This window comes from Hakea prostrata, chromosome 9, assembly GCF_041222555.1.
Source record: "Hakea prostrata isolate BN-2017 chromosome 9, UWA_Hpros_2, whole genome shotgun sequence".
Taxonomy (NCBI): Eukaryota; Viridiplantae; Streptophyta; class Magnoliopsida; order Proteales; family Proteaceae; genus Hakea; species Hakea prostrata.
Genome location: NC_142608.1, coordinates 18,955,831 through 18,983,666, shown reverse-complemented (window position 1 = coordinate 18,983,666; position 27,836 = coordinate 18,955,831). Strand labels below are relative to the sequence as shown.

Below are 27,836 nucleotides of genomic sequence, written 5' to 3'. Positions count from 1 at the left end.
GAAAGCCAATTCCAATAATGAATAAAATATCTTCGGTCACTCTTATTTGAATTTGAATAAAGGCTATTCCTCATCCATTTTTCATAAAGGCTCTTGGTCAGCCATTTTTTTTTATAAAGGCTCTTAGTCAACCATTTTTCAACAAGGCTCTTAGTCAGCCATTTTTCAATAAGGTTCTTCTTCAACCATAGGTGCTCCTTGTCAGCCATTTTTCATAAAGGCTATTTGCCACTTAGACTTTTCATAAGCCATCAAGACTTTTCATAAGTCATTCAAGCTTCTAAACAACCATTTCTATCAAGGTTTTTGATCAGCCATTTCTACAAAGGCTACTAATCAACCATTTCTACAAAGGCTTCTAATCAGCCATCTTATGAGGTTTATTGATCAACTATCTTATCAAAATGCAATACACATGGACAATCACAAAACAAATGGCGAGAAGTTTCTGCAGGGCAGAAGTTGTATTCGATGCAACAAGTGGTCAAACACTCAGAAGTGATTAGAAGTGAAAAAAGGAGAAAGAGGACATGTTCAACAACATCATCCGTAAAATCTAGAATTTTAGAATTCAAGGTTGAGCATCATCTTCAACAGAATCCTCTCCCTTAAACTCATAACTCCTAGAACTAGAATCTCCATCGTCAAACCCTTTTCCTTCTTCAGGCTTATTGTTACTAGGCCCACCCTTGTTTTCCTCCTCAATTGTTTCCTCCTTTGAACCTGAAGAACTATCATGTCGGATTCCATGAAACTGAAGAAGGCCCTTGTAGGAAGGAATTGAGAACTAACGTTTAACTTACTTTCGTTTTCTCCCCTGAAATTGAAAATAGGATGAACTTTGCGACCTTACTCCAAATTTCATCACAACAAGATTTGAACATACTACGACAAAAACCCATGAAGGGAGTCCTTGGCCTGGTCAATGCCTCAAGAATGGCTCTGATAGAGGTGTTGTAGTCATTCTACAATTTTCTTTACTCTTCTTAAAGGGTAGTTTTCTATTGACTGAAGGATTCTAGGGTTCTTAATAGATTATCTCGATCGACTTCAAGCTCAGTTTTCTGTTGAGTAAAAGATTCTAGAGTCTTCTGCAATTCTTTTTTACCGTTTTCAAGATTAAAATTCTCAATCTCAGCTTCATGGAGTTTTCTCCATAATTCACTACTTTCGGCTTTGAAACCTATGAAATCCCGCAAAATCCTAACCCAAAAATCCATATTGTAGGTCTGAAAATCCGTAGTGCAGGTAGAAGGCAACTGTGAACCATCCAAGTTGAGACCATTGGATTGGTTTTTGAACCAATGGAGATAGATGGAGATGATATTGACTTGGGAGTTCTGTCAGAAATTGGAAGAAGATCTAACTCAAATGTTGATGAACTTGGTAGATGGATCAAGAGTACATTGATGATACGTGTAGAAAGTCCTGAAAAATTAGGTAAGATCCTTCTATAACATAGAAAGGACATAAGGAAGAGATAGGGCATTCAAGGCCTCAATTCACTCATGGAACAAAACTACTAGGGGTGGGTTGCTCGCTCTGGTCTCCCTAGGCGACCCATCCAGTTTCGGGGAAAAAAGGGTATTTTTGGAAAAGTAATTTTTGAAGCCCTATTTAATGATTTTTTTCATTCAAAAATGTGTCATTAGGTTCTAAAGCTATCAGCCAACGTCAGAGCTCCTCAAGAGAACCCTCTCCAAGGTAAAGGAAGCTGTGGAAAGAATCCGTCATGGTTTTCGATCACTATTTCACTTTCTAAAAGGTTAGTATTCATCTTCTTCATTCTAGTTCTCTTCTTTTGATTGATTCCTCCTATTTCCATGACCTAGATGAAGGTTTCTACTTGCTATAACAACCTCATTCACTCTAGAGTGAATCCCCATTCACTTTGGCTCATCCGTGAATCTTGCGGTTAGATTTCGGAGAAGACCTAATATAGGATTCGTTAGATTTTCATTCTTTTTTCTTTGTTTGATCTCTAAACTATCATAGATCATGTTCTAGTAAGATTTCAGAATTTTCTAAATAATTTCATGAGTAGTTTAGAATCCAAACGGGAAGTTTCCTGTCGATTTCAGCCTAATATGTCCATACATAGAGGTCTGGTTGATTGCTCAGGTTGCCTCGAACAACCCACCCATGGTTTAGCAGCTTTCATGGTTGGGTTGTTTGCTCTGGTTGCCCTAGGCAACCCACGTACCCACAACCAAGTTGGTTGGTTGTTCTCTTTTCAACTCCATACCTCTAGAATTGTTTCTTACTTTGAACAAACATGTTAATAGGACTTTATGGGAAGCGTGGACATACTCTTTTTTGGCCTAATTTACAAGGTTGCAAATCGATAGCAAGGTGAGGACGCTCACTTGCACATAACCATTGTTACATTCTTGATTGCTATGAAACTTGCTTACATGATTACATGTTGTTATTTTATGGTTTAGGGATGATTATTATGACTTCGAAATTTCAGGATACATGTGATTAATAATGTTTATGATATATGGATCAACATATGACTGTATAAACTTAGAATGAATTGTAAATGTGATTGAATCCATCTTGTAATGTGAATGTAAATCGTGGTTGCGAATTGGGGAACACCATTCGGGTTTTTTTTGTCTTGGGACATCAATGGAGGTGGTATGGGACACAATCCTATGATGCCCCTTGGCACTTTTCACAATTACTATATGTCATAACTAGGAAGTCTAGTTGAGTTTGGTTAGAAACCCCGTCATATCATCACCTTATCAGCGGGGTATTGATGTCGAGTGACCTATGGCAGCGGTATTTGGTTGGTGGGCACCCAAGAATGTGAGAAGCATAAGGGCACAACATTGACATTGTTACATCCACCCAGCCGGTACCCTATCTGGCATACCCGGGATGTGATCCACAGCCCCGAAGATCCATAGTTCAGAGACCACATCAGCCACATCGACAATAACACAATCATGAACAATCAATATTAAGCTATAATCAATAAAATAGAATTCAGGAATAAGATATCAAGGATAATCAGAGTCCAGAAGTAAATATCAAATCAGATAAATAAGAAGACAGTGGGCGGAATCCACTCCTTCACCAAGCGGAAGTGAGGTCAAAATTTAGTTAAGTACAAGTCTCAAGTTATGAAGGTAAGTTAAAGTTATTACAATTCTTCTAAGTTTAACTGTCACAAAAAGAAGTGGTAACTACTCATAAGTCTCCTCCACAATGGATATGTCCTCCTCAAAGGTGAGGACCATGGAGATCCAACATGACTGCTCCCATACAACTCCAGGGCTAACCCTGGTACGCCGGGTGATCTTCTTCGGTATGGTCACCGAAGTCTTCAGTGTAGCTAGCCTCCGGATAGTAGTATGAGGCATCTGGGTCCGCCTCAGGGAGGGTGCCATCAGAGTAATCACCTATAGAATAGCCTAACAAAATATTGCAACAGAAAAGGAATGAGTTCAAAAGAACTCAGCAAGGAAGTTATTCCATCACACATAAACCACAAGATAATCATAACATGATGTAGATGATATGAAGCATATAATGCAATATGATTTTATTCTAAGTATGCTGGTCATCTATGGTAGACATGCTTTAAGTCATAGCACCATACTTCTTTGGGTAGTCTCAGTCACTCATCACCGGGGGAAATTGGGTCCTGCATCCTTCTCGGACAAATCTATGGTTGGGGGTTTCGGTCACCACTCTCTCACATCACCGTTTGGTCTAAGTATTGGCACATGTCAAGGTATAGCCTAGCCCAATGCAAGTCATCTACTTAATCATATCATGTCAGTTCCAGATACGTCCATTCCTCCCCTCTCGGGATCTTTTTCGGTATCCTTCACACTAGAGTCACGGATATTACTCACCGGACTCATCAACCCTATTGGTCATCCACAAATGGTAAACGGGAAGCTCTCACGTCCCTCTCACGGATCATTTCATCGGTCTTGAGTGCCCGTGAGCCCAAGTCTAGCCATTTGCAACCCTACCAATACATGACCCCTTTCGGGTAACCGTAATGCAATTTATGTCCTCTCACGGAGTGGATACCGGTCTTGAGCGCCCACAAATCCACACTACTACCATGGGTTGTTCGGTCTCAATGCCCTTCCGAATCGGGTTTGATATGATAGGGACATCCTAGCCATAAATCTAGACAAGTCCTATGTATGTCATTCAATAACCCGGGAAGCGTCGATGGACACCTTCGGAGAACATCCCATACTATTCCCTCCGATGTCCAAGGACAGAAGCACCAGTAGGGTACCTCTCAATCCCAAGTTATACTTAAGCAATCACATGCCCAAGTTCATCATATCAATTCACAAGATACAACATCATAATAAACATTCAATTCATGACATTGACATAAGTCATCATATATTGAAATTGATAAACATGATAAGACATTGAAATAACATAATGTAAACACAAAGCTACCGTTGAAAGCCATATGTAGCAAGTCTAACATGGTAAGAATATGAAATAGAAACTATATTTACTAAGTTAGGGATACCAAGTCAAAATTCCATATCTTAGGTAATTATATCGATAACTATCCTTACCTTGAATCGGAGATGAGAATGGTCCAAGATCACAAGCAAGTGGCCCAAATAGCTTAAAGTCCTCAACAAGCATATATGAAAGGTTAGAGAAGAAATCAGAACAATTGGAGATCAAACGAATCAGAACTAGGCAAAAGTTGCTGACAGCAACTCTATTGGTCGATACATTTGGTCGATAGTATCGACCAATAGTATCGACCAAATCAATTCCAGGACAGCAAGCTAGCTTTTTGGATTCTTGCCCAGATTTGGTCTTCCGGGTCTCGGATTGACACGAAACTTGGAGGATAGTCTGAAACAACATGGGGACACTAATTATCAAGAAACTTTCATAATCCAATGGTCCATTTGGAAATCCCCAAATCGACATATTACGGTTAAGAGTTGTAGGTCATGGCATTGGCTACATCTCAATGCAAATTAGGGGAAAACATGGGGGATTAGATAGGGAATCGTTTAGAAGTAACATGGAACACATATGCAAGGTATAGATTAGGTTAATCATGAGCTTCATCTCAGTTTTGGTAAATAAAGCAAGTTGGTAAGCAATAAATCATGGAAATGTGTAGTTAATGATCATGAGGTGAATCAATCATAGTCATATCGGTGAAAACATCATTGTATGGGGTTTAGAAGGTTCATGGCAAGGTGTATGCAAGGTTGCAGTACCTTGGCCATGGTCCCAACAGTAAAATAGAGAAAAGATGAGTGAGAAAGTGATTAGGAGAGAGAGAGTCATACCTTTAAAGTGGAACAAGAAAGTAGGAAGGAGTGGTTGGCAATGATTGATGAAGAAGATGCTTCACCACTACCAAGGAGGAGTTCTTGGGAGGCTCTCCCACGTTCCCAGATGTTAAAAACACGAGAATAGGGCTTCAGTCTCGAGGAATAAATAATTAGAAAAGAATATTCCAAGAATCTTTAAATCTGGGTTCAGCAAACTTGTTGGTCGATACATTTGGTCGATAGTATCGACCAAAACATATTTCTGCAGAATTTTACAGAATAGTTCAGCAACTTTAGGTGCGAACTTGGAGGGCTATACAAGGTCAAATTGCATGGAGTTTTCTCCTACAGTTCACTCAAGAGGTCTAGTTTTAGGGAGTACCTTCGGATTTTGCACCGGAGTCCGTTTGATATCTCAACTGTCTCACTCTTCATCAGTGCGCAGATTCTAACTTAACATTGGTAATGTACTCAAGGAAGGAGCAGCATCATCAATGTCCATAAACTGGAGTTCCGACATTACGTCATCAACCAGTAGGGCCCATACCACCACTTCGGGTCTTCGGACCTACAAACACAACAATGACCGGGTCGGGTCAAGGTTAGGTAAAAGCTGGATTTTACAGACATGGGGGGCATTCATTGGTAGTGTGACATATAGTAGGCTTGGGTTTGTAGGTGCCCAAGAAGGCGAGAAGCATGAGGGGACACAAGAGTTTCCCGCACATTATATGTGGATGACCAATAGGGTTAAGAGAAGGCTTAGTCTGAGAAGGAAATGTTGACTCTAGATAGGAAAGGATACTGAACCAAGAAGGTGAGAAGCATGAGGAGAGGTACTGGACCTAGTATGATATGACTAAGTAGATGACTTGCATTGGGTTAGGATAAAAAATGCAAAAGTGGCCCAAAAATTGTTCTTTTATACAATAGTTCATCTTTTAGGGTAAACTTTGCAACTCTTCTTTTCAACGTTCTGGCCTTTTCTTTATCTTCAGGGAGAACATCCTCTTTGAGATATTATATAATAGGATCCATCCAAGACACTTCGATATCAATTTCCATTATTTCTGGCTCCGAATATGCTAGGATATCCAACTCTTCAATATACACAGCCTGTGGCAGAGAAGCAAATTTTGTTGATGCTAACTTCGCCAGAGAATCCGCCATTGTATTTTGATTTATGGGAATCCTCATAATTGAGAATTGTTGGAACCATCCTTTACATTCTAGTGCCTTCTTAAGATAACTGATCATCCTATCATCTTTTGCCCCGTATACTCCTGTAACTTGGCTGACCACCAGTTCAAAATCACTCTTGACTTCAATGTTTTGTACACATAGGGATTTGGCTAACCGTAATCCCGCAATAAGAGCCTCATATTCTGCCTCATTATTTGAAGCACGAAAATTAAATTGAAGAGCACTCTAAATTACAAATCCAGCTGGACTTTGTAAACTCATACTTGCTCCTGATCCCTGAGAATGACTTGATCCGTCCACATGAAGAATCCACCCAGCAAATACCTCACTAAAGTCTCCCTGATCTTCCGGTAGTGAAACACTTTCAGCAACAAAATCCGCCAGGACTTGGGCCTTTATTGTAGTTCTGGGTTTATAGTCTATATCATGTTCTATTAATTCTACTGCTCAGGACAACATTCTCCCTGCAAGGTCAGGTTTATGCAATATTTTCTTTAAAGGCTAGTTAGTAAGAACAATAATTGGATGAGTCTAAAAATAGGGCCTGAGCTTTCTGGCAGCTATTATCAAAGCCAAAGCTTGTTTCTCAAATTCTGGGTATTTAGATTCCGCATCTAACAATGTATGACTTACAAAGTAGATAGGATTTTGAATCGTACCTTCTTCCCGAATTAATACAGCACTCATTGCTGGCTTCGAAGAGGATAGGTATATCTGCAAGGCTTCTCCCCATATTAGCCGAGATAAGACTGGTGGACTAGTCAACCTTCTTTTTAATTCTTCAAATGAATTTTGAAAGTCCTTTGATCATTTGAATTCATTGAGTGCATTCAGGTTCTTCAACACCTTGAAAAAAGGTGCACACTTATCTCCAGATCTGGATATAGATATGCTCAATGCCGTAACTTTCCCTGTCAAACTTTGAATCTCCTTCATATTACTGGGTGGTGACATATCCATAATGGACTTAATTTTTTCTGGATTTGCCTCAATACCCCTCCGTGTGACCATATAACCCAAGAATTTCTCAGATGAAACTCCAAATGCGAACTTCTTAGGGTTAAGTCTCATTCCATTCCTTCTGAGTACGTCAAAGCATACTCTCAGATCAGTGAGATGATCAGATTTGAATTAACTCTTTACTAGAAGATCATCAACATAAACTTCCATATTCCTCCCAATCTGATCGACGAACAACTTATTCATTGCTCTTTGATATGTTGCCCCAGCATTCTTCAATCCAAAAGGCATAACCTTGTAATAGTAGCTTTCACAATTTGTCATAAATGCCATGTGAGGTTGGTCCTCCTTCTTCATAAGGATGTGATTATAGCCAGAATAGGCATCCATAAAACTTAACATTTGCTGACCTGATGTGGCGTCAATCAACTGATCAATCCGCGGCAAAGGATAACAATCCTTGGGACAGACCTTGTTCAAATCAGTATAATCCACACACATTCTCCATTTGCCATTATATTTTTTCACCATTACAACATTTGCCAACCACTTAGGACACTGAATATGCTCAATAAATTTTGATTTCTTGAGCTTTTCCACTTCAACCTTGATTGCATCATGCTTTTCTGATGAAAAATTTCTCCTTCTTTGCTTTACAGGTTTAACAGTACTGTCTATCCAGAGACAGTGCTCCGCAACCTCCCTGCTCAACCTTGGCATGTCTTGTGCTAACCAAGCAAAGACATCGGCGTTCATACGAAGAAATTCTTTCAACAAGACTTTATCCTGATTAGTCTGATCAACCCCAATCATGGTCCCCTTTTTTGGATTTTCAAGATCAAAAGAGAATTTTTCTAATTTCTCCACTAGTTCTCCTCTTTGAATTTTCTCCTCATCCCTATTATCCATAATTTCGACAGTAAGGGCAAGAGCCTTACCTTGTAACTTGGAATCTTTCAAGAAAGTTGTATGGCTCTTGCCTTGAAGTTTTCGATCAGATCTGCATTCTCCAATTGTGAAACCCAGCCCTAACCTTGACCCGGAAACCCTGTTGTTTGTAGGTCCGACAACCCAAAGTAAAGCAAGAAGTCAGTTATGGGCCATTCCAGTGGAAGACTTGGTGGCTGGCTTAGAATCCATGAGTGTTGATGTCAGTGTTCCATTTATGGAAACTACACCTTGATGAAGATGGAATTAGTTGATAGACTTGGAGTACTCTCTGACATGGTTTGAAAGCATTTCTACCTACTAGGTAAGTCACTTAATGTGTGTGCAAAACCCCTTTATGTTTGGATTTGATCTGAGCCTTCATTTCCTTGTTTTGGACTTGCTGTCTTGATTGGTCGACTCATTGGTCGACTGGGCTAGTTGACCAATCAATCGACCAATGAGATCTGATTTTGCTAATTAGGTCTTTTCTTGCTCTATTTAAGTCCAATCTCGAGTCTACTTCGTATTTTCTGCCTCCAAACTCTTTGGAACGAACTAGAGCCCTCTGCAAGTCATCTCCCTTGCATCCTTGGTGATTTTCTTGATGGATCTTCGTCAAATCTCGTGCTTTTACACAAAAAGGTATGTGATCATCCTCCTCTATGCTTTGTCTTTGATCTTCATTACTTTTCTTTCCTTTTCCGATTGAGGACAGTAGTAGTGATGTTGTATCTCTGTTGCAACCATCACTATACTCTTTTCCTCTCTTTTCCTAAGGATCTAAAGCTTGGTGGATGATCTTCATCAAGATCATCACTTGCTTTTGAAGGAAAGCTTGTATTCATTCTCTTTCCTTATTTAGATTGATGTTCTTCAGTCTTAGATCTATTTTTCTTGAAGATCTATGCATGCTTTTCATGATTTATTTATCACAATTAGTGATCCATCATCCTATTGTTCTTGTCCATGATTTTTACGATGAATTCTTCAAGAACCATGATTGATCTAATTATGGTAACTTTTTGTTTCCTAATCTGTGACTTGAAGACTTGATATGATTAGTGTTTTGAAGTCCTCTATATACTAGTATACTGCCATTGTAGTTTCCCCCTTGTTTAGTACCCTTTTGAACCACCAAATTCGGTTTCATATTCTAAAACTCTGATTTTTTAAGGCCACTGTCTCTGTTGGTCGACTGAGGCAGTAGACCAATCCAATCGACCAATGAGTACAACAACCTCTATTTGGTTTGTTTTGGATGTTTTGATATCTTTCCTTTTTAGTATCTTTCCTAATATTTTATAGACACTTGTTTAGGACTTTCTTGCCAAGTCTAGTCAAGGTCTTACTTGATTCCCTAAGATCCTTTGCGAGTTATATAAGGTAAGGATGGTTATTTCCTTAATTACATAGATTGCATGATCTAGTTTCTATATTTGAATATCATTGATTTGTTTCCTTAATTATATTTTTACAATGATATACTACTGATGCAACTACTTTGAATTACAGTAGCATTACTTGTTTATGTTAATTGATTCATGTATGATTTACTTACCAAATATATGCAAGTTGGATGTTATTATTGATTTCTTTCCATAAAAGAAGTTACCATATATGTGATGTTATGGATTTATGTTCATGATTATGATATTGTCTATGTGGGAGGTTGATTACCTTGATACTTGATCTTCGGGGCTGTGGATCACACACTCGAGTATGCCATGTAGGGTACCGGCTGGGTGGATATGACACCAATGCCTCCTTCAGTTGGAAATTTCATTTTCAAATGCCTTGTCGAAACCACAGCTCCAATAGAATTTAAAGTTGGCCTTCCCAGAATTATATTGTATGTCGATAAATTCTTTATCAACAAAAATTTAGTAACTGTAGTTACTGTTTGTGGATGTGTTCCCAACATTATTGTCAACTCCACAGTTCCTTCCACAGAAGTAGACTCTCTAGAAAACCCAAATAACCTTGTTCCACAAGGTTTTATCTTCACAGCATCCATCTTCAACCGTTGAAAGGGTTCGTAAGACATAATGTCTATAGAAGACCCTGTATCAATTAAAACCTTGTGAATGTCTCTGTTTGCCACCTCAATGACAACAACGATGGCATCATCATGCGGCTCTTGAATTCCATCCATCTCCTCCTCCGTGAAGACTATTTCTTTCATCTTCTTAATTCTTTTGGGAATAACATGAGATTCAACAAAATTGACATACCTGGCATGAGCCTTAGACTTTAAAATTGAGTTTAAATCCAAACTCCCCAAAATGATCATGACAGGAGATTGTTTCTGTTGAACCCTTTGATTTTCCTGATCTTTGGCATTTTCATCTGGAGAATTAAGCCAAAAATCTCTTTTCGCCTGGTCCTCCTTTGCTAGTCCTCAGTATTCCACCTTGGTTGATCAACAACATCTCTTTGTTGTCCTCCATTTCTCCTTTGGACATATCGATCTAACTGCCCCTGATTGATCAATCGCTCAATCTCATTCTTCAGAATCCTGCGATCGTCAGTATCATGACCATGATCTCTGTGAAATCTACAGTATCTGTTGGATTTCGCTCTTCTGCTTTTGCTATCATCGGTGCTGGCCATTTCACAAATCCCTGATGTTGGATTCGCATAAGAATTTCTGATCTTCTGTTATTAAAAGGAGTATAGTTCTCTAGGAATGGTCTTGGAACATCCCTTCTAATTTGATGATCAGTACCATTCCTCGGGTAATTTATGGTATTTCTTCGATCCCTCTAATCAGATCGCATAGCTCCATCTTCCTTCTTTCTGCTCCCATCACCATCAGTCTCCTTCCTTGCTTGTAGGATATCTTTCATGTTAGCATACTGATTACATCGTGTTGTCAATTCTGCAATGTTCGCCGGCTTGTTCATAATCAAAAATTTCAGTAAATGATCATCTATCAAACCTCTGAACATAGCATCATAAGCCACCACTTCATTTAAGTCTTTTATCTGAATTGATTCTTGATTGAATCTCTTCATATAACTTCGAACTGATTCCCCTGACTTCTGGCGAATTGCAACCAAGCTATCCACTGTTTTGCTACTTTTCATGCTGCTCTGGAATCTTGATAGAAAAATCTTTGTCAGGTCTCTGAAACTTCCAATTGAATCTGGTAGCAGACTGAAAAACCAGGTTGTTGCCGGACCTTTCAATGACGATGGAAAGGATCGGCACTTCAAAACATTAGAGCTGCCTGCCAACATCATAACAGAGTTGAACTGAGCTAGGTGTTCCAACAGATCTGAGCTTCCATCATACATTGTAAACACCAGAAGTTTAAAGTTATGCGGCAATGGTGTTGACATTGTCACACCCCACCCGTCAGTCTCGGTTACCCGCCCGACAACCCGTGGGTGCGATCCGTCACAAGATCCAAGGTTTTAGTCTATCAACAATATTTAAGACAAATAAAGATAACAAGAGCAAAGACTATTCAATAACTGAATTAAATGAATTACAGGAGTCCAAAATACTCCAATCTCAATAAATAAAGGAAAGAAATAATGAATAAAAGGAATAAAGGTTTCAGCGGAAGTAAACAAAAAGGTTATATCAACTTCTTCCCAGTTTCCTTTTCTAAATCTAAAAAGTGTTTTTCATGGATCTCAAGGTAAGGTGTTCTCCAATTCAACTCTATTCGCCGAGCAAACTTTCTGACCACCCTCTGCCTTTGATCATCAATAGGTGCGATAAGCGCACTTCATGCAGCTACAGGAGCTCCCGCACATGCTATTTCCATCTCCCACTGACGGTGCCACATCTTCTTCATACGGGATGGTTCCTTCATAGGAAACCAGTCCATCTTCCTGTAAAGTTCCTTTTTCTGTGTAGGCTAATAAACATTACAAAATAAAGACATGAGTTCTAGAGAACTCAGTAAGAAACAATCAACATCCCATCAATATATCCAATAATGCCAAGATACATGAATAATATAAATGAATGAAAAATATGAATGATATTATGATTTCTAATTATGCAGGTCTCTAATAGTTGACATGCTTTAAGTTATACACCATCCCTCCTCTGGGTAAGTCTCATCACTTTGATCCAGCAAGGACTGGCTACCTCTGTAGGGATCCTGGGAAAAATGGAAAGTCCACACCTGGCTCTCAATTCCATGGCTGGGGGTTAAGTCAATACTCTCTTACCACGACCGTTGGTAATGAGTACTGGCGCATGTCGGGGTTTCTAATCCAATGCAAGGTCATATTGGTTACATGTCTACATGAAGTCCAGATACATCCCCTATGGCACCAACCAACTCGGTTCAGTATCCTTCGCAACCTAGGAGAGAGAATCCTCACGGACTGGATACCTCTGTTGGACTCCACTCCTTAACCCTATGGTCATCCACATATTATTGGGGCGGATGCTCTCATGATTCCTCACGACACCTGGTCCGATCCTTGGACATCCATGAGCTCAACCCTAACATATGCAACCCTACCATTTATATGACTAACAGTGGACCACCAAGTCACATCACTATCATCACGGGTCACTTGGTTTCAATCCCCCTACCGAAAGGGTAGTAGCATGTGGGGTACCTAACCATGCAATCTAGACTCTACCTAAATAATGCCATCAAATAGTAAAGACAGTGCTGGAGACATCAGCAGGCATGTGTCCCATTCCACAGCCTCCTAATATCCCTAGCTAAGATATCCCAAAATAGATACCTCATCCATCAGAACTATATACCAACTACCATCAATCCATAACATCCAAAATCAACACAATATGTATATAAGTAAGACAAACAGCAGTAAAGTAATATGATTTCTATATAAGACATATAAATAGCAGCATATATAAAGAATTATGATTTCAAATATACACTAGATTCACATATTATAAGTCTATTCAAGAGATGAGATGAATTGTCCTTACATTCATATAATAAGATTGTCCGTAAAATGAAATCCGATAACAATTATATGACTTTTCTTTCAAACAGTGGTTACCTATATACAGGGTTACAGTAACATATAAGTTAAATGAATCAATTTGAATCAGAACCAAAAACCATTTGGTCTCTATTTACCAGCCAGTCGCTTGGGCCGGTCGCTTAGGTTGAGCGACCGCCACTAGTGACCGCCCCAAAAACAGTGAGTTTCAATCCAAAACTCAGGCTTCTGATTACTCAATTTCAATCCGGATTTCAAGTAATCTTGACCTAAGTCTCGAATCAAACACTCCCTAAGCCAAAAGGGTGAGGGAAAACTAACCATTACCATCAATAGATTACCCATAACCCTCCCCTTGACTGGATTAACCTTTTTACGAAAACAGGGTTTCGTTTACGGTTATTCCATCTCAAGTAGATTAAAAAGAGAGTTAAAATATCCAAGGGGGTAATCACAAAGACGAGGGGATGGGTTAAATACTAATTTAATGGACAAAGAGAGTAAAGAACAAAGGATTAATTCAATACCTCATGCCAGAGAGTCAGAGAAGGAAAGAACTGATCTTCCAAGTCACTGCCAGCACTCCAGAGACTCTTTCGGATCTTCCCCGCAGCCGTCTAACCTCCAAAATAAGCAACCACGAATAAAGTATTCGTTAATTAGACAAAGGTTGCCTTTTATAGAAGTCAGGGGGCAAAATAAGGCAAAATCCCCGAAAACAGACCCGGCGGTCGCTTGGTTTGATCAACCGCCACTAGTAACCGCCCCCATGTAATTTGCCATACAAGGGTGCTTTTGCTAAGGGGTTGATACCCAAGGCCAACCTAGCCCTAAAGAAGAGATGGGGGAGATCTTACCTCCATTCCGGACATCTCTGAACAACACCTAACTTTCAGAATTCCAAAATCCAACCAAGGCAGGCTCTTCAGATAAAGGATCCAGATCCATGGGTCCAGGGTATGGATCATGGGCTTCAATCTGGACACTCCACAAGTTCACCCGACTAGACCTTCGGGTTCTCGGACCTAGAATACAGATCTTGGGTTAGAAATATGGGGGTTGTTACAGACATAATGTCTTTGGAAAATGGATTTTGATTCATTGCCTCTTCCACCTTTTCTCCACTATCCTTGTTTGTCAATCGTTGAATTTGATTGTTCAGGATACAGAACCTGTTACTGATTTCAGATCCATGAACTTCAGATCTATTGTCTTCCGATTACCCTCTTTCTTTTTATCTCTCCGACTACTGAGAGTTTTACTCTTCTTCATAACTTTGGCTTAAACGATCATTCTGAGATGATCCTTGATCTTCCGACTCTAGAGGAATATAATTTGGATTTGCGCTCTCTCCTGATCCTTCTCTGAGAATTGATCTCCTCTGGTTTTCGCTCGACCCTTGCATCCGAGGATTTGGTGCAGAAACCACCTCAACTCGGGAAAGAGTGCGAGATCTTCCAGCAGACGAGATCAAAACTCTCCCTTCTAGTTGAACTCCAACTTGTTTGATGAACGATCTCATCAAATTTTGTGTTTCGAGGATCTGATGTTGCATACTTTCAAATCGAGTAGTGATTTGATTCGGATCCAGCTCCGATTGAGAAGCAACAAGCATATCTGCAAGTTGTTTCTCCTGTCTTTCAGAGATTTTAGCAAGATGAGGTGAACGATCCTCCGTCACTCTCTATGTCTGCCAAGTTTGCATCGTTGGAATTTGCAGTGCTGGAACTATGTCTTTCTCTTCGAATTGATCCTCCTTGGCTCCCTCTAACTAGCCTCCGCCATTTCAACCGGTAATGTCTCCTCTCGCTCAGGCGATTGAGCCATGACCTCTGTTTTGAATTTGTTAAAGCTTATTCCCCCAGACGGCACCAAATGTTGGTGCAGAATTTGCCGGGGATCTTGAACCGCGATCTTAGCACCAAACCAACTCAGATCTGGATCGATTTGGCTTGCTTAATCATCAACTAATCTCTCGTTCTTGAAAATAAGAACACCAGTGAGAAACGGAGCCGATCGTCTTGATCGGCATCGCATCTCCGACGGTCTAGTCAAAATAATGAAGACAGGCTTTAGGAGCTCGCAAGAGCTTCTAAGGTGTTCTAATGGTGAAAAACTAGAGAAATCTGTGTTTTGGTTGATCCGAGAGACTTAACTCCAGCGAACTCATCGTTCCTTTATATATAGATTTCTCACTTGATCTGCTTTTAACTGTGACCATCGGATCATAATATAGAATTGGATGGGGGTGACTAGGCCTTCTTCTTAGCTCTTGGGCGAACCTAGAGACTGCTTTATTCAATCATTTTAAATTTAGACCGGAGTGAACCTCCATGAACCGGGGTTGGGGTATTTTATTCACAACAGTTATAAAAGGTCTCTACATCAATCTTGTTATTCAGGTCAAACCTTCATTTTCTATAATGATGGATAAATTCCCTTCCTCTTTTATTACCACTTGGTTGTTGATTTAGGTAACCAAACTCAGAAAACACCAAGTTCAACCTCAACCTCAAGACTCGTGTTGGGATTCAAAAACACAAGGGTTGCCGAGTCTAAACCTTGAGGGCAGAAATGGTGGTTGTTCTTCCCTCTGTGGGTCACCGAGTCTAAACCTTCAAGGTGTTCGTGCAAGGAAGAGGGCAAGAGCAAGTGAAGCACAACGGTTGTTCTTCTTCTTTGGGTAGAGTTTCATTTATTCCAAGAGTTGGCTAGATTTATGGAGTTGGTTTTGCAAATTTACAAAATAACAAACTCCTCTTCAGTAAATAATAAATATTTTAAAAATAAAAAAATAAAAAAAAATTAGTTGCATCCATACCTGCTCTTGATTTAAAACCGTGGGCTGGTTTCTTATACATGTGCTGCAATCTCCACTAAAGAGCTACAGAAAAATAAAAATCCCATGAATTCACCCTCACTTCCTCTTGTAACAACACCCACTCCACCATGTTTCTTCTCCTCGATCTATGAAGTGTCGACGTTTATCTTAACAAATGGTTGGGTTGGAGTTGATATGTTCAGGAGTTAATATTAAGAGCTAATTCAGTGATGGCTTGATAATTTCCCTTTTGACAGTGTCAACTCACTATTGTAACAAGGAAAGGGACCCAATGGTCCTCCAAGGAGTCGTACCCCATTACAAATCTCAAGGCATTCTTCTTCTCATCATGCCCGTCTGAAACAAATACCATCTAATTGGAATCTGATATGCAAGAAATGATCTCCAAACACCTGGCATGTCTGCCCTACGTTGCCAAATGGAAGACACCAAATCTATATTTGCTATATTATACCTGACACTTTTCTTTTATCCTACAAGTTGTCAACTTCTCGCTATATTTGTTTCTCTATAACAATGCATGGCCTCTCACTCAATTATCACATATGGCTTCAGTGAAGCTCTCCACGTTGAGTCAAGGTTGCAGGAATCTCTGGTATGGAAGCCGAAAACTCTGCGACTCTGACCGTTTCTCTCCTAGTTGCTTGTCGTTTGGCCGAGTCTTTCTCTGTTTCTCTCGATTTGTGATTATATATCAAAGTGAAAAATCACTTTAAATATTTAAAAAAAAAAAAAAAATCCTCTTTTTCACACTTCCTTTTTCGGTCTACCTCATTCAATAGATGTCCACAATCGATCATGTTTGGTTCGACAGAAAACCCTCTGCGCCTGAAATCATTGAACCACATCTCACTTGTGTGTAATTCAGTGGAGAAATCTCTGGATTTCTACCAAAACGTTCTTGGGTTTTTCTCTATCAGGAGACCTGGGTCTTTCGATTTCAATGGTGCATGGCTATTCAATTATGAAATCGGAATTCATCTTCTGCAATCTCAGAACCTGGGTGATAAATTGGATAGGAAGAGAGAGATTAATCCTAAAGACAATCATTTTTCTTTTCAGTGTGAAAGTATGGTAGCAGTGGAGAAGAAGTTGAAGGAAATTGGAATGAAATTCGAGAAAAGGGTAGTTGAAGACGGAGGAATCTATGTGGATCAACTGTTCTTCCATGACCCAGATGGGTTTATGATCGAGATCTGTAACTGTGACAACCTTCCTGTCATCCCAATTGCAGGAGGACCAGTTCGTATGTGCTCGAGAATCAAATTCCAAGAATCACCATCAGCAGATTCAAGTTGTGCAACAGCTGCAGCAACACAAATTCATTGCCAACCAACTATCGCAGTACAGCATAAATCAGGACCTTTGGCGTAGTTAGCCATGGTACAAAGTTTAGTTCTGGCTCATTTTTTCCCTTTTTACTAATTTAAATTTTAAAATAAAGAGGACCAGGAACTAAAAATCATTCAAGTTCTGATGAACAAGAAAACCAATTTTGCAATTCTGGCACTGAATGTTGAATTTTTATTTTTATTTTTCCCATTGGAATACAATGGTTTTGTTTTGATTTTCCCTTTCGTTTCTTCCACCTATTTTCCATGAAGCCCAGCCCCGTCTCAGATTTTTACTATTGGATTTTATTGAAAATTTGTTGATGAATCTACACAAACACTTGAAAGATTATTGTAATCATGAGCTTGATTAGGGCTGAAATGTACTAGATGTATTTTCTTTAAGGTATTTAGATACCCTGATTTGTGCAATGCAGATAGCAAATGTGTCTTCACCTCCAAGATCAGTCAACCCAAACATTTAAGGTTGTATCTCAGATATGTTACTTCATTTGTAATCAGATTGTTTTCACTACCTAACAAAAAGACAACAGCGAGAGAGAGAGGGTAGGAAAAATTCATTGTAAAAAATGAGCTCGAAAATGGATTTACAAAGAGTCCCAAAGGTTGTGGGTGAAAGAGTAAAGTCACCTCTCTTGGAGAGAATACCTATTCATCTCAACTCCCTATAGAAAAGTACCTATTTAGCTGACCTCCCAAAGGGAAAGTGCTTCTTTAATGGCATTTCCACACTTTCACCCAACCTGGGCTTTCCTGATTAGGGCCCATGAAAAAATGGATTTTTTGAATAAAGGCATATGACCCACAAAATATTAATATTAATTAATATATAGAAATATTACTATGGTTGGGTCACATCAGGGTTCAGGCTTGGTTCGTGTTTGTAAAATTAAAAGTAAACGCAAGTGCACGGTATCGTATAGCTAACAGGTCGATCTCAAGGAAATATGTCACTGTAGAATTAACTTCTTAATAATAATGCGATAGTGCAATGATTAAAATTTGTTAATTACTTAATTAAACTAAACGAATGGTGTTAATCCATACATCTAATGCGATCGAATTGAAACGAAAATTAAAGCAAACATAATCAACGTATAATTAATAAAGGCAGAAAAAAATGCAAATAATAAATAAATAAAAATAAAAGGAAAGTGATCCGAGTGTCAGCTCTGGATCTAGGGAAGGGAAGTATAATTATAATGACTTTGATTGTGGACCATTTGCCGTAACTTACAGTCCACTGATTGGGGGAACGGATATTAGAGAAAAAGAAATTGCAGAAAAAAAATAATTAAAGCAATAAAAAGAAAGGGAAACCTTAACCAAAGAGATGCACGACTGTAGGCATCTCTGATCAACGACCCAAGGGAAGAGAGAACAATAAATAAATGCTGAAAGTAAATTGCAAAAAGTAAATAACAGAGTAATTAAAGGGAAGGGAAACCTTAACCAAAGAGAGGCACGACTGTAAGCATCTCTGATCAAGGACCCAGAGAAAGGGAGAACAATAAATAAATGCTGAAAGTAAATCCTAAATTAAGAATATGGAGGGATAGATAAAAGCGAGAATAGAGGAATGAGAGAAGATTATTGAAGAAGGTTACTTGCGAATTGAACAAACAATTCGAATCTCAACTAACCCTAACAACCAGATCTAGATCTATAATTGTTAGACCCAGAGAAAAACGAATCTTAAAACTTAAAACTTGAAACTTGAACTTTAATTACATTGCATAGAAAAATTAAACCTAAACATTCAATCTAGAAATTTAAATCTCACAAATGCAAGCAAAAAAAACTAGAGAAAACCTAAATAAACTGAAGAGAGAAGAAAGAGTGCTTCTATTAAGCTCTAAAACCCTTCTCCCTTGATGGAGTATGCTCTCCTTTTATAGAGTTTTCATGGGATATGAATCTTGACAGAATTTGAATCAAACTCAGGGTTTCTATCTAACTCAACCAATTACGGTTTTGACGTACTAATTAGATTGACTTAGAGGGATCAAATGCACAATTCCACCGTTGGATTTAAGTATCAAAAAGTCATGAAGCTCTCCTCCAAAACTCAGCTCGATCAGACACGGGATGACCGTTCGATGAAGGGCTTGATCGAAATTGAACAGAGACATTCAAAAACGGGATTTTTCCTTCTTCCTTATTTGAATATAATTCTTTTCCCTCTTTTTCTTTATTTAATCAAATCACAAATAGGAAATAAGATATTGAGGTATGCAAGGACTCTTTTCTCCATTTGGACTCTCTTAATAATATCTCTGTAGATTTGATTGATAATTTATAATCTCAGCCGTAGATCAAATTTTCCTTCTTTATTTCTTAAATATTTCGGAGTTGGCTCATAGTCACATATTTAGCCCATCATGCTCCAGATCAGGCCCATTTTCACATTTGATAATTTGAATGAACCTCTTGACGTGTAAAATTGCATGATTCATACCCAAAACTCCAAATATTTGCTTAGATATTGAAAAGTCCTAAAATCTGCAAAAACAACATAAAACTCAAGGTAGCTCCACTCTAAGTGTGTAAAATGCACGCTTTGTGCCCTAAGATTTCACACATAAATGTGCTCATCAGCTCGTGTCGCACATGGGCTTGCATCGTAATGCATAAGTGCGATCCTTAACCCCAAAGATATATTTCATAGGTTCTTCCTATATATAAACGAGATAATCAGCTCCTTTTTTCTGCCCGATGTAGGACTAAAGTTTCCATTATAGAAATTATAAGATAAAAGACATAATCAAAACATATATACTACAACAACAACAATAAGCCTTGTCCCAACTAAATGGGGTTGGCTACATGGATTCTTGCCTTCCAATCAGTTCTATTTGAGGTCATGCTAGATACAAAGCCTAAAATGCATATCTTTTCTCACCACTTCTCTTAAGGTTATCTTAGGGATAACCTAAGCTCTTCTAGTTCTTTCAATCTTGATTAATATATTACTTCTCCATATAGGAATCTTTATAGTCTCCGTTGAACATGGTTGTGCCACCTCAAACAACTTTCTCGAAGCTTGTCAATTATGGGAGCAACTCCAAGACCAGCTCTAATATATCATTTCTTATCTTATCCTTCCTACTTTTGTGACTCATCCATCTTAGCATCCTCATTTATGCTATATCGAATTTTATCTATATGATTCTTTTTAACCGCCCAACACTCTACACCGTACATCATAGTTGGTCGACGATGATCCTACAGAATTGATAGATGTTTATATACATAAGTTTTAAACATTTTCAACAGATTTTGCTTGGATACATAAAAATAACCCCATGGAATTTATTAGGCTGAGTCCTTTTAATATTGAAAAATCTACAGTAAAAAAGTCCTTCAAAAAAAAAACAAAGTTTACAAAACAATGACCGAGAGTGGCCGCAACTAGTGGACAAGGCCCTCGCATTTAGTAGTGTTTGATGAAGGTCTTATGTATTTAAACCTCAGGTGGGTAAACCTTGCAAACCAAAGATATATAACTGAAAATGAGTTCCTCTACGTTGAACTCATGATTTGAAGTTCTTTTTTCTTTTGAAGGTGACTGATATCAAGAACATAAGCTGTGAACAATTTTAAAGAATCAATAGAGATAGCAGCAACCTTGTCTCAAGTGCAACTATGAGTTATGAACATTATGCCAGCCTTAGATATGTAAAGAATTAGTAAAACGAAGGAGACAATAATAGTACAAGTCCCCATCTTTCCACACTTTTTTCCACTCTCTACCACATCTTACCTAATCATAGGCATGAAGTTCTGATCCTCATTATACTCTTCTTAGGAGGGAGACCTACTTTAAGCACTGACAAAGTGTTAGAGGTAGGTCTCTTTCCTAAATATATCGTGGAGGGATATGAGTTGGAGCATAGTCTTCTATCCATATCCCAACTCATAAGTATGATCCTCATGGTTATCACTGAGGTGTTAATTTGACCAAACCACTAAAACCGATCCAAACCAGCCCATTAAGGTCCAAACAACAAATTCGAGGCTTATTGGATAGGATATGGGTTGGTTAAAAAGAAAACTCTTTGGTTTTGGGCTAGATTGGTCTAACTCGTTAGCCCAAACCATTGTCTGGATTAAACTTTATAAATATTCAAACCATTATAATCCGATATAATTACCTAGGATTTTTAGTTTAATGTTTTTTGGAGTTTACATCACTATTAGTCTATTTTTATGAGAAATGAAGGATATAAGGAATTTTTTTTTTTTTTTTTTTAGTAAACAAGGATATAAGGAACTATCATAATTTATCTTAAGTGAAGTGTGAAAGTATTAGTTTATTAGTTTTTTTGTTTGATAAGAAATATTTTTGGTACACCTTTGGTTTACTGGAACTTTAGACTAGGTTAACAAAGCTGGATATCATGGAACTATTAACTGTGTTGAAGTAATAGCTTTTTATGTTTCTAATTTGATATCTATGTGTTCTGGTAATAGGATTTTGAGGTTGTTTAAACCTTAAGCTTTAAGAGGCAAGATCCAAGACCCATATACTTTGTAATTAGAAATAGGCTATAATGGTCTAATAGCAGGTTGGAAATGGTCTCCAAACCGATCCCAAACTGATAGTTCAAACCTTAGTCATCCCAAACACAAACCACAACAAACTAAAACAAGACCGAAATTGTGTGTTTGGGCTTTGATGCTTTCAACCCAAATCTGTTTAGCCAAATCTGAAAGTCCCCTAGACTGAATTGTTTACCCTTGGTTTTCACCACTATTGAACTATGCAAATCGGTTTTCCATTAAGCTCTCCCTGTATCAACTGTGTGGAACAGACAAAAGGTATTAAAGTACAAAAATCTTCTCGTTAGGGAATATACCCAACGCTATTGATATCCATTGATATCAAATTTAATATCATGTCGTTTCTAGTATAAAAAACCCCTTGCCTATCACACTACAACAAAAATATCTTATAGCTACAGATAATTAGCTATGATTTTTTTAACCGAAGCTACAAGCATCTTTTAACTACAATTTTTTCATGTGTAATAATATAAAATAGTTATTATTGAAGTATATAAGAACTGCAGTAACAAATGCATGTAGAGATGTAATTATAAAAGTAAAACAAAAAATTGTAGTAATATGAATTACTTTTTATTGTGGAATCTAAAACTTTACTAATATAATCCCTCCAATTACAAAAATATAATTTTAGTTATGTATTGCAGTAATTTAAAATATTTAAAACTACGATCCTCAAAATCGTAATAGTAAAAAGACACTTTAACTGCAAAAACATAACAAGAGCTAAAAATTGTAACAATATGCAGAACTTATTGTTGTGGAATTAAAAATGTAACAACATTGATTTTTTTTAACTACTAAAATAAAACTGCGTTTTTGAATTGTAGTATTTTAGTTTATATAACAACTGTATTATTCAAAATTATAGTAACATTTTCTTTTTATCCATAGAAATAGAATCGTAGTTAAAAATCGGAGTAAACGTATTCCCTCTAACTGGAAAAGTATAACTACAATTGTATATTACAGTAATTAAGATATTTTAGACTATGGTATTCAAAACCGTAGCAATAAAAAAAATGCTATAACTAAGAAACAATAGTACAATTAATAATTGCAGTAATATGAGAAACTTATTACTGTAGTAATTAAAAATGTAGTGATATCGACCAACAGGGGTTGGTCCAAGTGGTAAGCAACTTAGTCCGCTTAAGCAAGGTTCCGGTATCGAAACCTTGTGGATGCAAAAATTCCCTGCTCGGAGACTCACCCACCACAGCCAGGTGTGCAACCCGGGTCAAACACCGTATTAGTCAAGGCAAAGCCTTGGAACCGAGGTTGGCAACCCAAAAAAAAAAAAAAAAATGTAGTGATATCAAACTCTTAAAGAGAAGAATAAATCTATAGCCTCGAATTGTAGTAATATATCTTTTATAATAAGTATGCCATTTGAAATTGTAGTAACAATTTCTTATTAGCCATGAAATAGAACAACAATTAAAATCTTTTATAATAAGTATGCCATTTGAAATTGTAGTAACAATTTCTTATTAGCCATGAAATAGAACAACAATTAAAAATCAAGAAGGTACTGAACTAAGTTTGTTGGTGCCATAGGGGAAGTATCTAGATCACATGTAGTATGCCATAGGTGATCCATCGATGATCACAATTAGATCATACCGGAAGAGGAAGTATCTGGATCACATGTAGTAGGCCATAGGTGATCCATCGATGATCACAATTAGATCATACTGGAAGACGAATTCTCATATCCGGATCAAGGGTTGGTTTAATTGAAGGAGATGAAGTGGATCCTAAACCTTTATTCTTTGTGGTTTTTGGATTGAGTTAGACTCTCTAACATGTTAAGGATGAAATTCGGATTTGGATCATCCTAAACTCAGAACAAGGATGGGAGATCAAAAGTTAGAATTTTGGACTTGAGAGTCTGCCTAAAAGAGGGGCCGACACTCAGGGTGGTTGATTGACCCAACCAACCACCATAAGCAACTAGCTGGGTGATCGTGTCACTAACCAATCAAAAATAAAATCCTATACTAATCTAGCAAGCAGAAAGTACGGGGTCGAACTATGGGGAACTGAAAGGCTAAGTCACTAAGATTGAATTCAACAAAACTAAATTTAAACTAAATCTACTAACTAATGTAAAACGTTAACTTTGAATATGTGAAGATCTTTGGGATTTCGAATCCCCAATGCTTTTCCCTAACCGATATAACTCTACTTCAAAGTAAATTAAAGATGGTCTTCCTAAATATGCCCTATCTTCGCAAGACTATCTTCCTTCGTGGAAGCTTGGCACGCTTAGTTTGCTGAGTTATATAGAACATCTTTGGCCAAACTCAAACACAATCAACTAGAAGATATAGAACAATCAACTTAATGAAATAAGCATGGTTCATCTACATCCCAAAGCAAATGAACTAGCTACTCATTATTACAAAGTTCATAAGAAAAATAAAGATGAAACATTGGGAGAGAGAGAGATGTGGTCTTCTTCAGCAATGAGAGAGATGAGAGCCGCATTCGCCGTCCTCTTTTCTGTGGTTGGCTTCTCTTTTATGTCTCCCGCACAAAATGAATCCCCTCTCTTTACCCGTCGATTTGACCTTTATTCTTTCGGAATTTGGAAAAACTCAAAACTGGAAAGTTGTAGATATTTTCAATATCGTTTCATAGCATCTTGAATCATCGAAATCCAAGCTCATACGAGAGAGATATGCTCAAAATATTGAAGGTAGGTCTGTTTACCCGATTTTCAGATTTATTACCAATTTTGTTCCTTAGACCTCCACCTATTTCCAATTTGGCTAAGATCTCACTTTTCATGATTTCTTGAGCAGCAAGATTGAATGCCATGATTTAAAATCCACCAATATCTAATATATTTGCCAACTTTACTCCATATTATCTCTAATATCCAAAATCTCCTTATTCCTGAAAAATACACAAAAATACTCAATTAGATCTCTTTAATTAAATAAGTATGGGGAATTAAATCAAATAAATAATGGTAAATGCATGCTTATCAAATACCCCCACACTTGAGTGTTTGCTAGTCTTCGAGCAAAACAAAAAAATAAAACTAATACAGAAAATAAAGAAAGAAAAACCTAACTCACTTTCGTAGGAATCATGGTTGCACTTAGCATGTGCAACAAGCCTTTAAACCCCTAGGTTACCCTAGTGGACGAGTTGTGTCTCGTGAGTGTTTGCAGAGAATATACACACAAAATTCTTAAGTGTTCTTCTAATTATTCTGGCAGTAGTAAGAGTAGAAAGATGGATTCCAAGACAAAGACACGCCACTAAAGATTAAAGGGAATATAGGCACCCCCACACTTAAGCTCTTACACCCTCTCTTGAGTCTAGCTCTAGGCAAACAATTCAATCGAGAAGTCTCTTCTTATCTTCAGTCTACCAGTTCACCCCCAGATAAGACTAAACTATGTACCAAATAATACCAAGAACTCAAGATCTAAGCAATATTGACCTTCTTAGACATTTCACTTTTATAAGCACATTAATTCACTTCTTTCTTTAATGGTCACAGTTCTAGTCTGTGCAATGTCTTGCCTCTTAAGCTTTTTAGATGGCCTATGTAACGAGTGTTGGGTCAGCCGCTCTCAAGCCAGATGGCTTTAAGGGACTAGGTGTAGAATACCCCTCGAACTTACTTACTCAAGCCAACTAGGCTACAGGCCAAGACTAGACCAAAGACACCCTAACTGTTTGACGCGAAGCACGATGTTGGTGACACCGAGACCCGGTTACTAAGAAGGAGGTCTAACCTTTAAACTTCAGCATTTTTTTTCTTCTTTTTCTTTTTTCACATTATACTTCAATTTACTTCACATTTAATAGTATAAAATCGGTCTCAACTTGTCACCATAAGCACAAGGCAATTCAAGATAACTAGATGGTCAAACCTTTTGGACTACCTGGAATTCCTATTTTCCGATTCAACCTCGGTCTCAAAATGTAAAACCCATTACTATTTTCTCAAGAGGGTGTTCATTACATCAGATGGGATTTCTAAAACACTTAAACTCTCATTTTGTATCTAAGCAAGGAATTAAAACATTTATCTTACCAAAGCCAAAAAAAATTGGGCACTTTTTATCTTTGTGACAATGCTCTACCAACTATCAACAAGTCTTACTTGAGTTGACACCCCCCCCCCCACACTTAAATTATGCAATGACCTCAGTGCATGCAAAAAAAAATAATAGAAGCAAATAGAGGAAAGAGTATACCCGATGTTTGAACTCATGATAGAGCACGCAACAGTAAAACCTAACAACAAACAAAGAAAATAAAGGGAAAAAAACAAGAAATAATATCTAAACATATGGGTTGCCTCCCATAAAGCGCTAAGTTTAGAGTCTTCAGCCAGACTCAGTAAGAAGCAGCCAATGGAGGTGGAGGCTCAAATTTAAACGTGAATGATGACTGCTCCAAAGAAGTGGAAGAGTCCAACAATGTGTTGACTTCTTCAATATTTAGGTTAGATTCCCCAAATGGCAAGCAATGTTGTAGGGGATCATCAATAAGCATGTTTGGAATATAATCAACCACTACCTCATCAATAAAGTTAATTGCAAAGCACTCTTCACCTCTATTTGGGCTTAAAGATACATTCTTTCTAGAATTTGGAATTGAGGACTCAAGAGCTTCAGGGAAGGAGGCTTTGGGAGTGTAAGATTTAGGAGTAGGACCCTCTACAATCGGAATGTGCAACCCCTTACAAGGAAATTGATGGGGAATACTCACAGGTGGTGTTTCTTTACTAGGCTTGTGTGCATCATTGCCAGTCTCATGGGTCAAATCAACCTCTTCTCGACTCTTAAGATCAATGGGTAATGGCTTAGGAGTAGGCAAAAGTGCATAATATTCCTTCCCACTGCGTGTCACAGCAGAGATTGCTTGCACTTGTTCTTTCCTATACCCAATTTGATGATTAGGGTTACCTATTGGTTGACTAGGTAACTGACCAACCTCCCTCCTACTGATGACATCAACTAGTTGACCAAGTTGGGTTTCCAATTTGTTAATGGATTGAGAATGAGAATGTAACAATTGAGTGTTTTGCTCTAGTCCACTAAGTGCTTTTAGTACCTTATCCTCAAATGATGAATTATGTGAGGGTTGTGGAGATGATGGAAGCTCATTCCTATAGGCATTTTGTTGCATATTAAATGGAGGTGGCCTATAAGGTATTTGATTAGAGGGATTGGGCATTGAGTTTCGCCATGAAAAATTGGGGTGGTTTCGCCATCCTGGGTTATAGGTATTGCAATATGAATCATTGTCAAATTTAGAGACTCCTTGGGCCAAATGTGTATGCTCCTTAACAAACTCAGGGTATTGTGTAGCCAAATAGCAATCAGTGACATGATGGGATAGGCTAGAACATAAAGCACATGCTTCAATCTGATTAGGTGGAGAAGAACTTGTAGGAAGTGGAGATGGGGTTTGTTGTCCTAATGATAAGAGATAATCCAATTTCTTAGATAACAAGTCAACCTTAGCATTCATCTCAACGGTAGGATTGATCTCATAGAGACCGCTCCTCTTTGGTTGCCCAATAGATGGAATCTCAGTCCTAGCTGCTGAAGCATGGTGTTGGGAGTTTTCACTAAGGGTCTCAAAAAGTTCCCATGCCTCATTCTCATTATTGTGCATGAAAGTCCCACCACAAGAAGAATCAACCATTTGCCTATGTCGGTCTCTATAGCCATCATAAAAGCATTGAACCAATTGCCATTTAGGA

The 27,836-nt window shown here is 38.0% G+C and overlaps 1 protein-coding gene and 1 pseudogene across 1 annotated transcript; one reads left to right on the top strand and one right to left on the bottom strand.

The window, feature by feature from the left end:
- Positions 1-11,152: 11,152 nt before the first annotated feature.
- LOC149004928 (uncharacterized) lies at positions 11,153-11,731 on the bottom strand. Its single transcript, XM_089135743.1, has one exon. The coding sequence runs from the start codon at positions 11,729-11,731 to the stop codon at positions 11,153-11,155; it is 579 nt and encodes a 192-aa protein (XP_088991869.1).
- Positions 11,732-16,976: 5,245 nt separating this feature from the next.
- Positions 16,977-17,556, top strand: LOC149004927 (glyoxylase I 4 pseudogene; annotated as a pseudogene).
- Positions 17,557-27,836: the final 10,280 nt, after the last annotated feature.